The 16,052-nt window shown below is 43.2% G+C and overlaps 1 protein-coding gene across 2 annotated transcripts in view; it reads right to left on the bottom strand.

Moving 5' to 3' along the window:
• vti1a (vesicle transport through interaction with t-SNAREs 1A) overlaps nucleotides 1–16,052 on the bottom strand; it is a 176,293-nt gene that overhangs the window by 150,308 nt on the left and 9,933 nt on the right. For both annotated transcript variants that reach the window (XM_038974861.1, XM_038974862.1), the window contains exons 2-3: nucleotides 13,951–14,009; nucleotides 12,924–13,034 (exon numbers count right to left, since the gene is read on the bottom strand). In XM_038974861.1, the coding sequence (XP_038830789.1) occupies nucleotides 12,924–13,034; nucleotides 13,951–14,009 (170 nt within the window). The remainder of the gene's footprint in view (nucleotides 1–12,923; nucleotides 13,035–13,950; nucleotides 14,010–16,052) is intronic.

Genomic DNA, 16,052 nt, shown 5'->3' with positions numbered 1-16,052 from the left:
GAACTGAAGTAAAGAAACCTATAGCTTATGTCTCCTTGTACAAGATATCAGCGTAGAGCCCTGGGTAACTTCAGGCAGACCCGATTCTGTCGACACACCAATCGAGATGTCCTGAAATACGCTCCCTGATACACAATGGACAGTACAGACCTTTACAGAATATACTAAAAGGGCCCAAGATGCTCACTGCATAGGTACGGAATTCAATAGTTTCCCTAACATAGAACACATTTTCATTGAATTATTAATACTTCCACTTGAAGGTCATTAATAATCACTTAAGAGACGATGAAATATGAAAAAAAAAAGGCTGTTACACAGATGGGATCGTTGCAGAAGAATGCTTTTTATTCCATTCACCTCACTGTGTCAGGTGATTAAATTGTTCATTATTTCAAGGCTGGTTGACTATGTAAACGCTTCAGAAATACATGAATTATCTCCCTGGATAGAGAGACTTGAAGCCATTCAGTCTAAAAATGGTGTTTGTCACGCTCGACCAGTGCCATAAACTGGACAAGAAAACCAGATCGAGATCGTCTTGCCTCCTCAATGTAAAATCCGTCGTGAAGGGACTGTTGAACTTATGGATGGTTCAAATATCAAAAGATTTGTGAACATTGAAAAGAAAATCTATTCATTTCCTCACAAAAAAACAGGTGAAATAGTATGACGCTTAATTAACACATTTTCTAGTTCGAAAAATGTGTGATTCATTCTATAATTGACAATTGTTAACAACGGTTGTTCAACCAAGATCAACTTTACAAATGGATATTTTGTAAACCAAAGAGATTGAATGACTTTTACGACACCTACCATTTGAACCAGAATCCTTCCATTTCACTACTGTAATATACCTTACACATTTTATTTTACAAGTAAAAGGTGGAATATAAAGCACTGACATTCTAACAACAGAAAATAAATGAGGAAAATGTAAGCAGCCAAGGTCAGGAAATAGCATATTTCAAAGTTTGGACTGACAATTTCATAAGGGGCGAAATACACCCGCACACATCCACAAACAAAACACACAGTTCTGTCCGAAGGACTTCGAAGTACAGGACCTGCAAGTCAACAAACTATTCTCTACTTCCATCTCCCAAGTTTCACAGAAGAGATAAGGTCAGAGGCAACCACAGTGATATAAGAAGCTTGTTTAGCAGGTCTCCATATATCCAGGAGAAACATCAGTATCACCTCCACCAGATAACTCAAAGCCCGAATTCCTTGAGCAACATCGCCATCTGGTGTCAGCAAAGAGGGAAGACAGCTTCTCTAGTAAGTTCATGTTGGACACTTTGGGGGATTTCAGGGTGCCAAAAAGGTAGAAAATCGACATTCTCAATGCATATTCTCAAACCTAAAGTCTTAGAAATGTGGCACTCAAGCATTGTCAAGCTTGCTATTGGTCCCGCTTATAGGCTACCCACTGAGGCATTTTAGATCATAGCCACTTTAAGTGAAAACACTATGCTCAACATTCAAATATCTATGGTTTATAAATGTATTATGCCCATCTCTCAGTTGTCACCAACAGCCCATGCAGTCTGAGCTCAGCCAAAATAGATGTCGAGTGCATTTAGAGGGACGTCTGTGGACCTAGCCTCCCGATGGTGGGAAAAAACTTTGGCGGTACCTTTGAAGACGGAGGGTCTGTTTACCCGATAGGTTTCATTAAATTAAGCCTCCATTAGGCCTCTCTTCTGCCTGATCAAAGGCATCGCTAAGAGGCATGGCATTCTGCTTTCCCCGACTTAAACGCATCTCCTCTATCAAACAGTTTTTTCCCCTTCGTTTTTTTGTGTGTGTTTTTTTTTTTTGTGTGTGTTTGGCTGATGCAAGGCCCATCTGCAGGGGTCCTCTGGCTTTTAAGACCCCATGTCTCTCTATTAACAAAATGAAGCTGTCAACCAGCAAACAAATTGCAAATGCACCTTCGGGATGTCCGTCTGATAACATGTACCCTTTAAAACATTTTTTTTTTGCATCCGTCTGGAAAAATGGCCAGGTTATTGAGGTCAGGCTTTCCCCAGTCTGGCATAAAAGAACGGGGCTCAATCTGGCGTGTTGGTGTCGTGAACACTTCAAACCGCAGGCGAATGAGAGGATGAGAAAGGGGGGTTAAGGGGGAAGACGCCCTAGGGAGCCAGTAGTGGGAGAAGAGGTTGAGGCCTTTATTTCCTGGGGAAGCACAACAAAGACTGCTCTTTTTATGAAAAAAAGAGGAGATGGCCTTTTCGCAGGCTGGCACTCTTTAGAGCTGGGTGTCCTGTGCTTATCTGAAGTGGGAGCACCAGCTTTGGGGGAACTCATCAGCTTTAGCGGGAACTAGAAATGGAGCCTGAGTGAAAGTGAGATGTCCTGCTACAAATGCAACCCCCCCCCCAAAAAAAACTTTTAGAGCAAATTATTTTAGCAACATAACAGGGTTTCACAGAGGCTGGGGAGGACACAGCTCCCCAATCGTAAGTATAAAAAGTTGAAAAGCAATACTAAAAATTGGTTTGATCTAGTTTATCCACAATGATTAAAAACAGCACATAAATGACACAATGTTGCGCTCAGCCTCCAGTATTTATGCTGCAGTAGTTTATGTGTCGGGGGAATAGGGTCAGTTTGTTATATCTGGAGTACTTCTCCTGTCTTATCCGGTGTCCTGTGTGAATTTAAGTATGCTCTCTCTAATTCTCTCTTTCTTTCTCTCGGAGGACCTGAGCCCTAGGACCATGCCTCAGGACTACCTGGCATGATGACTCCTTGCTGTCCCCAGTCCACCTGGCCGTGCTGCTGCTCCAGTTTCAACTGTTCTGCCTGCGGCTATGGAACCCTGACCTGTTCACCGGATGTGCTACCTGTCCCAGACCTGCTGTTTTCAACTCTCTAGAGACACCAGGAGCGGTAGAGATACTCTTAATGATCGGCTATGAAAAGCCAACTGACATTTACTCCTGAGGTGCTGACTTGCTGCACCCTCGACAACTACTGTGATTATTATTATTTGACCATGCTGGTCATTTATGAACACTTGAACATCTTGGCCATGTTCTGTTATAATCTCCACCCGGCACAGCCAAAAGAGGACTGGCCACCCCTCATAGCCTGGTTCCTCTCTAGGTTTCTTCCTAGGTTTTGGCCTTTCTAGGGAGTTTTTCCTAGCCACCGTGCTTCTATACCTGCATTGCTTGCTGTTTGGGGTTTTAGGCTGGGTTTCTGTACAGCACTTTGAGATATCAGCTGATGTAAGAAGGGCTATATAAATACATTTGATTTGTTTTGGTGTAAGGCCACCCTTAAATCAGACTCTACTATCAAAACAACGTTTACTTTTAGTGTAGTATAGTTTCACAGACATCTTTTTTGTGAGAAGGGTATGTGACTAGGCCTATATATTTTTGTCGTAAGGGTAAGTGACTAAGAACAATTTGGAATCCACTGACCTAGACTTACTCCACTCTCTTCTCCTTCACACTTAATGTATGAGAATGTTGGCTATAAAAGGTGACAAAAAGGGTCTCCTCGCATCTAACAGCATGCGCTCAAAAGAGCATAACAGACAAAAAATGTGAGGAATGCGAATTAGCCGAAATATCCGACACAGCAGGTGTTAATTGCTTGATAATTAACCACGGCTAGTGTCGAGAGAGAAGCTAAAGATTAATCATCAGCCAATTAAATGCCCACGGCGAGGAAAGCGAGCCCTCTCAAAGACTAGAGATCTCTTCTGTGATCTGAGAGCTACCAGACTTTCAGAAGTGGAGCAACAGATCACTAGCACCTGATATTTCTCAGTTTTGCTTGCTTGTTTGTTTAATATTTCGGATCATGTTGGTAGGTGCTTTTACCAAGAAGCAATTGATATCGCATACACCTCCTGTTCAGTTTCACATTTTAAATCCATCTCTTGGAAAATGAAAGGCTAAATATCCTCACAAGTATCAAGGGGAACGATCCAGACAGAAGTTACACAGTTAAATGAAACCACAAGGAAGCTGAGGGCGTTCAGAAGTACCGTACTCAAAGCAACACAATCCCCAAATGTAAACCTGGGGATCTTAACCTTGAGATAGGGGGCCAAGAGGGCACCCTAATACAATACTTGCATCTAATGGGAGTAATGTCAGAAAGTAAAACAGGGAGCCTAAAATATGAGTTAAAGTTAAAACACTTGGCTCCTCATTAAGGTTTGATATGCGTAGGGTGGGGGGGGGGGGTTCTAGACAGACAGGTGCGGTTTATGAATTACTAAACAAGGCCATGTTCTGTAGCATCAACACAAGCCTGCTCTCTACGGATGATACTTGAGCTTTCAAAAACAGCAACAACAACAAACAAAAAAAAGATCCACAGTGGACACGCCACTGACCTTCAGTTTCAGTCCGAGTGTGTGTTTGTGCACGAGTGCGTGTGTGTCTATTTGAGAAAGTGTGAGCCTATGTGAGAAGGTGTAAGTAAGCTCACAACTTGGCCTGTTTATAATGAATGTGCAAGTGCCTGAATTCACTTCCTGTACACCTGCACACAAACAAACAAAAACATACTGTATACTTCAATTAAATGTCTCATATAGCCACCTGTCCCTTTTCATAGCCGGACATCGGCACACATTTGAGCAAATAAACACCTGTTTCAAACAAACAACGGGCCTAAATGAACTGGTTACGAGTGAACTTCAGTGAGTACTGTAAAGATTGCGCAGAAGATTAAGGAGAGCAACATCATTTCCTTGGATGAGACGGTGTGGTTTGACATGGTCGGCTCAAGTACCAACAAGATCTCATGGTCTCACTTTAGTATTCAACGTTTGTCTGGAGGGAAATTAGGCTCGGGCGGTATACCCGGGTCATTTGGAAAAAGCCACTGGATGGGTTTTCAAGACAGTCAATAATGTTCAAAACTATTTCTTTGAAGTTTTTCAACAAATGTTCATATTTCTTTGCTACTTACATGAATACCTGCAGTCAACTTGAGCAATACGTTAGGAGTTAAAGCAGATTGCGTTCTTCATTTCACCGGTGACAATATTAGAGTAGAGACACGGATAAGAAAACCAGTCAGTATCTGGTGACCACCATGCAGCACAACATCTCCTTCACCTAGAGTTGATCAGGCGTTTGATTGTGGTGTGTGGCAATGTTCTCCCACTCCCCTTCAACGGCCGTGCAAAGTTGCTGGATATTGGCGGGAACTGGAACACGCAGCCGATCCAGAGCATCCCAAACATGCTCAATGGGTGACATGTCTGGTGAGTATGCAGGCCATGGAAGAACTGGGACATTTTCAGCATCCAGGAATTGTGTACAGATCCTTGCGACATGGGATCAATGTATCATCACGCTGAAACATGAAGTGATGGCGGTGGATTAACGGCACGACAATGGGCCTCAGGATCTCGTCACGGTATGTCCGTGAATTCAAATTGCCATCAATAAATATGCAATTGTGTTCGTTGTCCTTAGCTTATGTCTTCCCATACCATAACTCCACCGCCACCATGGGGCACTCTGTTCACAACATTGACATCAGCAAACCGCTCGCCCACACAACGCCATACGGTCTGCCAACTGCCCGGTACAGTTGAAACCGGGTTTCAGCTGTGAAGAGCAAACTTCTCCAGTGTGCCAGTGGCCATCGAAGGAGAGCATTTGCCCACTGAAGCCGAAATGCAGTCAGGTCAACACCCTGGTGAGGACGACGAGCAAGCAGATGAGCTTCCCTGAGACTGTTTCTGACAGTTTGTACAGAAATTCTTCAGTTGTGCAAACCCACAGTTTCATCAGCTGTCTGGGTGGCTGGTCTCAGACAATCCCGCAGATGAAGAAGCCGGATGTGGAGGTCCTAGGATGGCATGGTCCCACATGGTCAGCAGTTGGACATACTAACATATTCTCTAAAACAACGTTGGAGGCGGCTTATGGTAGAGAAATGACCATTCAATTATCTGGCAACAGCTCTGTGGGATATTCCTGCAGTCAGCATGCCAATTGCACACTCCCTCAAAACTTGACATCTGTGGCATTGTGTTGTGGGACAAAACTGCACAGTTTAGAGTGGCCTTTAATTGTCCCCAGCACAAGGTGCACCTGTGTCATGATCATGCTGTTTAGTCAGCTTCTTAATATGCTACACCTGTCAGGTGGATGGATTGTCTTGGCATAGGAGAAATGCTCACTAACAGGGATATAAACAAATGTGTGCACAAAATTTGAGAGAAATAAGCTTTCTGGTATAATTTATTTCAGCTCATTTATTTCACCTTTATTTAACCAGGTAGGAAAATTGAGAACACGTTCTCATTTACAATTGCGACCTGGCCAAGATAAAGCAAAGCAGTTCGACACATACAACAAAACATAGTTACACATGGAGTAAAACAAACATACAGTCAATAATACAGTGAAAAATAAGTCTATATACAATGTGAGCAAGTGAGGTGAGATAAGGGAGGTGAAGGCAAACAAAATATATATATAAATAAATAAAAATATAAAAAAGGCCAAGGTGGCGAAGTAAATACAATATAGCAAGTAAAAAAAAACACTGGAATGGTTGGTTTGCAGTGGAAGAAAGTGTAAAGTAGAGATAGAAATAATGGGGTGCAAAGGAGCAAAATAAATAAATAAATACAGTAGGTAAAGAGGTAGTTGTTTGGGCTAAATTATAGGTGGGCTATGTACAGGTGCAGTAATCTATGAGCTGCTCTGACAGCTGGTGCTTAAAGCTAGTGAGGGAGATAAGTGTTTCCAGTTTCAGAGATTTTTGTAGTTCGTTCCAGTCATTGGCAGCAGAGAACTGGAAGGAGAGGCGGCCAAAGGAAGAATTGGTTTTGGGGGTGACCAGAGAGATATACCTGCTGGAGCGCGTGCTACAGGTAGGTGCTGCTATGGTGACCAGCGAGCTGAGATAAGGGGGGACTTTACCTAGCAGGGTCTTGTAGATGACCTGGAGCCAGTGGGTTTGGCGACGAGTATGAAGCGAGGGCCAGCCAACGAGAGTGTACAGGTCGCAGTGGTGGGTAGTATATGGGGCTTTGGTGACAAAACGGATGGCACTGTGATAGACTGCATCCAATTTATTGAGTAGGGTTTTGGAGGCTATTTTGTAAATGACATCACCGAAGTCGAGGATTGGTAGGATGGTCAGTTTTACAAGGGTATGTTTGGCAGCATGAGTGAAGGATGCTTTGTTGCGGAATAGGAAGCCAATTCTAGATTTAACTTTGGATTGGAGATGTTTGATGTGAGTCTGGAAGGAGAGTTTACAGTCTAACCAGACACCTAGGTATTTGTAGTTGTCCACATATTCTAAGTCAGAGCCGTCCAGAGTAGTGATGTTGGACAGGCGGGCAGGTGCAGGCAGCGATCGGTTGAAGAGCATGCATTTAGTTTTACTTGTATTTAAGAGCAATTGGAGGCCACGGAAGGAGAGTTGTATGGCATTGAAGCTTGCCTGGAGGGTTGTTAACACAGTGTCAAAAGAAGGGCCAGAAGTATACAGAATAGTGTCGTCTGCGTAGAGGTGGATCAGAGAATCACCAGCAGCAAGAGCGACATCATTGATGTATACAGAGAAGAGAGTCGGTCCAAGAATTGAACCCTGTGGCACCCCCATAGAGACTGCCAGAGGCCCGGACAACAGACCCTCCGATTTGACACACTGAACTCGATCAGAGAAGTAGTTGGTGAACCAGGCGAGGCAATCATTAGAGAAACCAAGGCTGTCGAGTCTGCCGATGAGGATGTGGTGATTGACAGAGTCAAAAGCCTTGGCCAGGTCAATGAATACGGCTGCACAGTATTGTTTCCTATCGATGGCGGTTAAGATATCGTTTATGACCTTGAGCGTGGCTGAGGTGCACCCATGACCAGCTCTGAAACCAGATTGCATAGCGGAGAAGGTATGGTGGGATTCGAAATGGTCGGTAATCTGTTTGTTGACTTGGCTTTCGAAGACCTTAGAAAGGCAGGGTAGGATAGATATAGGTCTGTAGCTGTTAGGGTCAAGAGTGTCCCCCCCTTTGAAGAGGGGGATAACCGCAGCTGCTTTCCAATCTTTGGGAATCTCAGACGACGCGAAAGAGAGGTTGAAAAGGCTAGTAATAGGGGTGGCAACAATTTCAGCAGATAGTTTTAGAAAGAAAGGGTCCAGATTATCTAGCCCGGCTGATTTGTAAGGGTCCAGATTTTGCAGCTCTTTCAGAACATCAGCTGACTGTATTTGGGAGAAAGAGAAATGGGGAAGGCTTGGGCGAGTAGCAGAGGGGAGGGCAGTGCTGTTGACCGGGGTAGGGGTAGCCAGGTGGAAAGCATGGCCAGCCGTAGAAAAATGCTTATTGAAATTCTCAATTATAGTGGATTTGTCGGTGGTGACAGTGTTTCCTATCTTCAGTGCAGTTGGAAGCTGGGAGGAGGTGTTCTTATTCTCCATGGACTTTACAGTGTCCCAGAACTTTTTTGAATTTGTGTTGCAGGAAGCAAATTTCTGCTTGAAAAAGCTAGCCTTGGCTTTTCTAACTGCCTGTGTATATTGGTTTCTAGCTTCCCTGAAAAGTTGCATATCACGGGGGCTGTTCGATGCTAATGCAGAACGCCATAGGATGTTTTTCTGTTGGTTAAGGGCAGTCAGGTCAGGAGAGAACCAAGGGCTATATCTGTTCCTGGTTCTAAATTTCTTGAATGGGGCATGCTTATTCAAGATGGTGAGGAAGGCATTTTTAAAAAATATCCAGGCATCCTCTACTGACGGGATGAGATCAATATCCTTCCAGGATACCTCGGCCAGGTCGATTAGAAAGGCCTGCTCGCTGAAGTGTTTCAGGGAGCGTTTGACAGTGATGAGTGGAGGTCGTTTGACCGCTGACCCATTACGGATGCAGGCAATGAGGCAGTGATCGCTGAGATCTTGGTTGAAAACAGCAGAGGTGTATTTGGAGGGCAAGTTGGTTAGGATGATATCTATGAGGGTACCCGTGTTTACGGAATTGGGGTGGTACCTGGTAGGTTCATTGATAATTTGTGTGAGATTGGGGGCATCAAGCTTAGATTGTAGGATGGCTGGGGTGTTAAGCATGTTCCAATTTAGGTCGCCTAGCAGCACGAGCTCTGAAGATAGATGGGGGGCAATCAGTTCACATATGGTGTCCAGAGCACAGCTGGGGGCAGAGGGTGGTCTATAGCAGGCGGCAACGGTGAGAGACTTGTTTTTAGAGAGGTGGATTTTTAAAAGTAGAAGTTCAAATTGTTTGGGAACAGACCTGGATAGTAAAACAGAACTCTGCAGGCAATCTTTGCAGTAGATTGCAACACCGCCCCCTTTGGCCGTTCTATCTTGTCTGAAAATCTTGTAGTTGGGGATGAAAATGTCAGAATTTTTGGTGGTCTTCCTAAGCCAGGATTCAGACACGGCTAAAACATCTGGGTTGGCAGAGTGTGCTAAAGCAGTGAACAAAACAAACTTAGGGAGGAGGCTTCTAATGTTAACATGCATGAAACCAAGGCTATTACGGTTACAGAAGTCATCAAAAGAGAGCGCCTGGGGAATAGGAGTGGAGCTAGGTACTGCAGGGCCTGGATTCACCTCTACATCACCAGAGGAACAGAGGAGGAGTAGGATAAGGGTACGGCTAAAAGCTATGAGAATTGGTCGTCTAGAACGTCTAGAACAGAGAGTAAAAGGACGTTTCTGGGGGCGATAAAATAGCTTCAAGGAATAATGTACAGACAAAGGTATGGTAGGATGTGAATACAGTGGAGGTAAACCTAGGTATTGAGTGATGATGAGAGAAATATTGTCTCTAGAAACATCATTGAAACCAGGTGATGTCATCGCATATGTGGGTGGTGGAACTGAGAGGTTGGATATGGTATAGTGAGCAGGGCTAGAGGCTCTACAGTGAAATAAGCCAATAAACACTAACCAGAACAGCAATGGACAAGGCATATTTACATTAAGGAGAGGCATGCTTAATCGAGTGATCAATAAGGGTCCAGTGAGTAGAGGTTGGTTGGGGTCACGGCGATCCAGACAGCTGGCCGGGTAGATGGCTATCGGTAGCAAGATAGCATAGGATGGAGGTCTATTTTTAGACACCTCGTGCGTTTCCGTCTGTAGATTAGTGGGGTTCCGTGTGGTAGAGGGGATCAATCCAATTGGCAAAATAGATATAGTGACCCAAGAAAAAATTGTCCGATATACTTATTCAGATAGCAGCCGATAAGACAGCTAACGATTAGCGGGCCCCAGATGAGCGTTCAGGTAACGTCGCGACGGAGGTGCCAGTTGGATAACTCCCTCGGGCAGATAACGTCGGCAGTCAGTCGTGAAGGCCCGGTGGGGCTCCGTGCAAATGTCCAGAGCCTGCGGCTGAAATCCGGGGACACTGAGAAAAAAAAAGGCCCGGTATGCTCCGGTCCGAGTCGCGTTGCACAAAAGTGCCGGTAGATTATCGAGCTAAAGGAATAGGTGATGACCACAAAACGTGTGCAGCTGAAACACCAACGCTAGCCAGCAAACCGGCTAACTTCTGGGCAGCTTCAGATTAGCTTCTAGCTAGCTTCCGGCTAGCTTCTGGTTAGCTTTCTGGCTAGCTTCTGATTAGCCCCTGGCTAGCTTCCACTGTGGATTTTCAGATTTGAGGTAAATAATAATTTTTTTTTGTAATTGGTGAGGCGGGTTGCAGGAAAGCTTTTGTAGTTGAGTTCTTGGATAATAAAATATATAAAAGATATGTGAAGAAAGGTGTAAATATATATATATACAGGACACGACAATACGAGGACAAAATGACGTCTGAACTGCTAAGCCATCTTGGAACAATGAAACATTGGACCAACACTTTACATGTTGCGTTTATATTTTTGCTCAGTGTACATTATGAAGCTTACCGTAGTTCCCCAGAACAGTTGAACCAGTCACGTGTTTGTTTCTAAAAAGCATAATGGTAGAAAGCGGGAGCTAGTGAGTCCAGCTGTGCATTTGGTTTAACTTGCTAGTTAACTACGTAAGTGGTTGAATTAATAAGGAGATGGGGCATCATGATGATGATAGCTTTCTGACGTATTTGAGAAGTCAAAGTGCTTTGGATGAGTTCTGTACAGCTGCCATCTTGATTTCCTTGCGTTAATTCTTTCTCCTCTCTGTTCTTGCCTGTCTGCTCCCCACCACTATTCTCTGAGCAGAGCAAGCAGGAACATTGCCCTAGCGACTCCACACAGACACAGCGTGTACACATGCTGCTTCAGAGCCAGTTCTCTTCCTCCTTCAGACAGGCATGCGTCAAAACCGTTCATTTGCACGTCTCTCGTCCCAACTCTCGTCCCAACTCGCCACTACCTATACTTGTAATTTCGTTTGCGCTCGTTAGCATATTTAGCTAGCAGACTATATTGAAACTCGCTATAAGTTTGTGCAACGTCGAACACAGTCTATCTGCAACTATGGGGGATGGAGGGGGTACAAAGCACGAGGAGGCGCATCAAGTGAGCGAATGGCAGCCTAATCTTTTTTTAATTTTTTTATTTCACCTTTATTTAACCAGGTAGGCTAGTTGAGAACAAGTTCTCATTTACAACTGCGACCTGGCCAAGATAAAGCAAAGCAGTGCGACACAAACAACAACACAGAGTTACACGTGGAATAAACAAACATACAGTCAATAATACATTAGAGAAAGTCTATATACATTGTGTGCAAATGAGGTAGGATAAGGGGGAGTGAGGCAATAACTAGGCCATGGTGGCGAAATTATTACAGTATGGCAAATTAAACACTGGGGTGATAGATGTGCAGAAGATGAGTGTGCAAGTATCGGTACTGGGGTGAGGATTTGCAAGTCTGATCTGTGATGGATTAGTTATCATAAATGTTTATACTGGTCATTATAAACAGTGTAGTCTATTGAACATTTTGAGTAAAAGCTGTGTACATTAAGGAAATAGACACCTGGCTTAAATAGAATCCTGTCTCTAATATACGCTGATTGTGTTCATTGATTGAAGCAAATAAAAACCTGGGATATTAATTTAAGTTTTATGGGTACATTTTACAATGACAAATTTCTGCCCTTCTACAGCTGCCCCGGTCAACTGCAAGTTGTGAAGTTATTGTGAAGTGGAAACGTCTAGGAGCAACAATGGCTCAGCCGCGAAGTGGTAGGCCACACAAGCTCACAGAATGGGACCGCCGAGTGCTGAAGCACCTAGTGCGTAAAAATAGTCTGTTCTTGGTTGCAACACTCACGACCGAGTTCCAAACTGCCTCTGGAAGCAATATCAGCACAATAACTGTTCGTCGGGAGCTTCATGAAATGGGTTTCCATAGCCGAGCAGCCGCACACAAGCCTAAGATCACCATCCGCAATGCCATTCTAGAAGTTTCTCTGCTTCCAACTTTGTGGCAACAGTTTGGGCAAGGCCCTTTCATGTTTCAGCATGACAATGCCCCTGTGCACAAAGCGAGGTCCATAAAGAAATGGTTTGCCGAGATCGGTGTGGAAGAACTTGACTGGCCTGCACAGAGCCCTGACCTCACCCCTATCGAACACTTTTGGGATGAATTGGAACGCCGACTGCAACCCAAGCCTAATTGCCCAACACCAGTGCCGGACCTCACGAATGCTCTTGTGCCTGAATGAAAGCAAGTCCCGCAGCAATGTTCCAACAACTAGTGGAAAGCCTTCCCAGAAGAGTGGAGGCTGTTTATAGCAGCAAATGGGAGGACCAACTCTATACTAATGCCCATGATTAGTATAGGTCATGTAGTGCATCACTAACCCTATTCTCCAGCTGGAGGGAAGACTAAACATGTAAGTTGGGATTTGCGTTATGGATACAACAGGGCATTATGCACTCGTATAGACTGTGTGTGTACGCGTAGCTATATACTAAGATGAATGAGGTATTACAGTAAGGTGGGGTACTCACAAAGTCTTTCTCCAGCTTCTCCATCTCCCCCTTGTAGCTTTTCAGTCTGCTCTGGTACATGCCTCTGCTCTGGATGGGGATCTCACGCACCTCCAGATCCATCTGCTCCATCTAGGTCCAGCAATCAACTATTTAATTCACCATTTAAATGAATAAAACAGACATTGGCCAAAATGGCTACAACAACGTAGATGTAAACTGTGTAATTATTCTATCATTATTCTGGAAATATGTAAAAACAAATGTACAATAAAAGACTTGTTAAACTCAACGTATCACACACTATACTGTTGAGTATGTATACGTTTAGTATGTAGTGACTACACTGTAAATGAAATGAGTGTTGAAATGTGTTAGTGTTGAAATTAATTTATATTTACACACACACACAGATGTAATGAAATTATACCAAAGTAGTGTGCACAAGAGTCTTTTGATCAACATCAAGAGATTCTGAAGATTTAAACTAACATCAACGCTTGCAAAACTTCTTAACATGAGCTACTTCAGCAGCCTTAACTTTAATCTGTTTCAGAATTGATTTGTTTAAACATTGACTGCTCCTCTTCGTGTCATTCATCAATGATTAAAAAAGTTATGACAGAAAGGCAGTTTGGCAAAAAAATATGATACAATCAATTTGAAAACCCTTCATTTTAAATAGAGAGTACATTAGAGGTACACGGAGACAAGACTTTCTGAGGTGAATTTGGAGAAGCCCAATCAAGATGACATAATAACACAACGACGTCGAGAATTTACACGTTAGTTCACTTCCTTCATATTTTTAAACATGACGTGAAGACTCCTTCCAAATAACAGCTTGAAATGTGTCACAGGTATGTCACTTAAAAGCGAATTATCACGCTGAGCAGCCATCCGCCACGTGATGTGCTTGTGTGTCAAGTCACCGTTAGGATTACACAGGTGTCATTGTCTGCGTTCGCCAGTGAAATTGTCTCGTTTCCTTTTCCAAATTCATTATTTAGAAAATGGGAAGAGCGGAAATTACTGATCAAAGACGTACCAATTCTCTGACTTCTTCAAGCTGTTTGTCGACATTTAGAACCAGCTGTGTCTTCTCCTCTGAAAAGGGAAACAGTAGCAACATATTGATCAGTCGACAGAGGAGCAGTGCTTTATGACAACCCAACTCCCCCGCAACGGGGGGAGCGATAACAACACACACCAGAATGCATTTGAAGATATATTTACACATTCTCTCCGCACGCCGATCCACATTAGATGTCTCTTGTTTATCCACGTGTAAAAGGCCTTTGTTGGCTTTTATAGAGGAGCAACGAGACACCTCTTGCCAACTCAAAAAGAAAAGAGGTGTCAGCTTTACTAGGTTGCCAAATTTTCTAACTTTGAGTCCCACTAAGAATTACTAAAATGAATTACTAAAATGTTCCATGCTCACCTGGTGGCATCTATTGCACATCATTACTTGAAGCTCATTTGGCCTCAAGAGTTTAATGTGGAACCTTGTAAATTATTGTGTGATCTCAAAATTCTGGCTGAACTAATTATGTTGTGTAGCAACTAGAGATGGGCATTAGAAATAATGTCTATGTTTGAGTACATGCTACATAAAATAATTTTGATTACTCGCATGTTAGCGTGAAACGGGTCTGAAGACAGAAAAAGTTTGCAGTATGCTTTTGGTTTTTCCAATTACTGGTTCTGATACACAACTGAAAACTAAACATTTTCACTGCATTTGACAAACTCCACAAACAAAATCTTAGGGTTTCACATTTGGTCAGTGCTTATAAAACGTAACCTGCTCAATAGTTGCATTTGTACATTTCGAGCAATCTAATAAAAATCTTGAACCGAGAACTCGCGCCCATCCACAATAGCAGCAGTTAAATATTCTCCATTCCATTTTGGACATATGTTTGCTTTTTCAAAAGTAAACTGATACTTTGATGGCCCAGAGTTGAAACCAACATCTAAGAAGTCAAGGATCATTATAAAGACCCGGCCTGCTGTGGTACAAAGTTTGTTAAATAGGCTAGACCTAAATTGGCCATATTTTCAATAATTGAAAAGTAGAGCCCAGACTTACAAAGAACTTCCAGCTCAAAAGCAATCCACAAGGCTAGCCTATCAGTGATGGAACATAACAGTGTGAAAACCTAGTGAAGATCAAAAAAAGGTTTGCCCTATGGGTCTGCACTGCCCTTTGCCAGTCATCAAATCCATTTTTAAAACCTATGTACAACCTCACAGCCTACACAAGTAAACAGCCAGAGGCGATTCTCCACAAGAAAAGGTATAGACCGCTCCGGCACTGTACATGGCAAAAGGAGCCTGAAATATACATGGCAATTTACTATGAGTACCGCAGACCGACAGACGGGCGGACGAGTAGTTTTATAAAATGCAGCAGCAAGGCAAAAAAAAAAGTTGGAGCTCGGAGAGCCTCTTCATCTCTGCTCAATATTTCATCGCTAGTGACTGACAGGCCTTCAGCTTTCCATAAACACTCTTAAGGGAGGAAAAAAAACACACACAAAAAACATTTATGTTTAATGGAACTAGACCTTGCATTACATTGTATTGTATTCTTATTCAGAACTCAATCCCAAGTTTTTCCAGACGGAAACGAAGCAAAACAAAAAACACATCATCCATTTGATTCTCGCGTGAATGCTGAAGGCTTGGCCAAGACACCGTCAAGGACGTTTCTTAGCATGCCACAACCATTAACAGTAATTGTGCATATGTGACATCCAGCAACGGCAACAAAATGGTCTTTGTCAAATCTATTGTCGACATATGAAACGGAGGGCTGTCAGCCAATGGGCACAATTCAGGCACTTGAGGCAGAGAAAAAGAAATGAGAAATGTCTTCATGAGTAGGAATGGAACTGAAATTCAAGTGCAAACTGTTCTGGTAGGAGAAGAGGACACAGAACAATTACCATTGGGTATGATGGGCTTCCGCCTTTGTTCGTATTTGTATAGGCTTATTTTAACACGCTCCACATAGGGTGGTGGGAAACATGGCAACATTACACTGTGAAAGATGCATTGTTTCTGCCAAGAAGCCAACTCAAACATTGACAATTCAATCAGATGTAAATTCCCATCAGCTATAGCATAGCAAAAATAAACAAG

The sequence above is a fragment of the Salvelinus namaycush genome, chromosome 35 (assembly GCF_016432855.1).
Source record: "Salvelinus namaycush isolate Seneca chromosome 35, SaNama_1.0, whole genome shotgun sequence".
Taxonomy (NCBI): Eukaryota; Metazoa; Chordata; class Actinopteri; order Salmoniformes; family Salmonidae; genus Salvelinus; species Salvelinus namaycush.
This window is presented reverse-complemented; position numbering and strand designations above follow the sequence as displayed.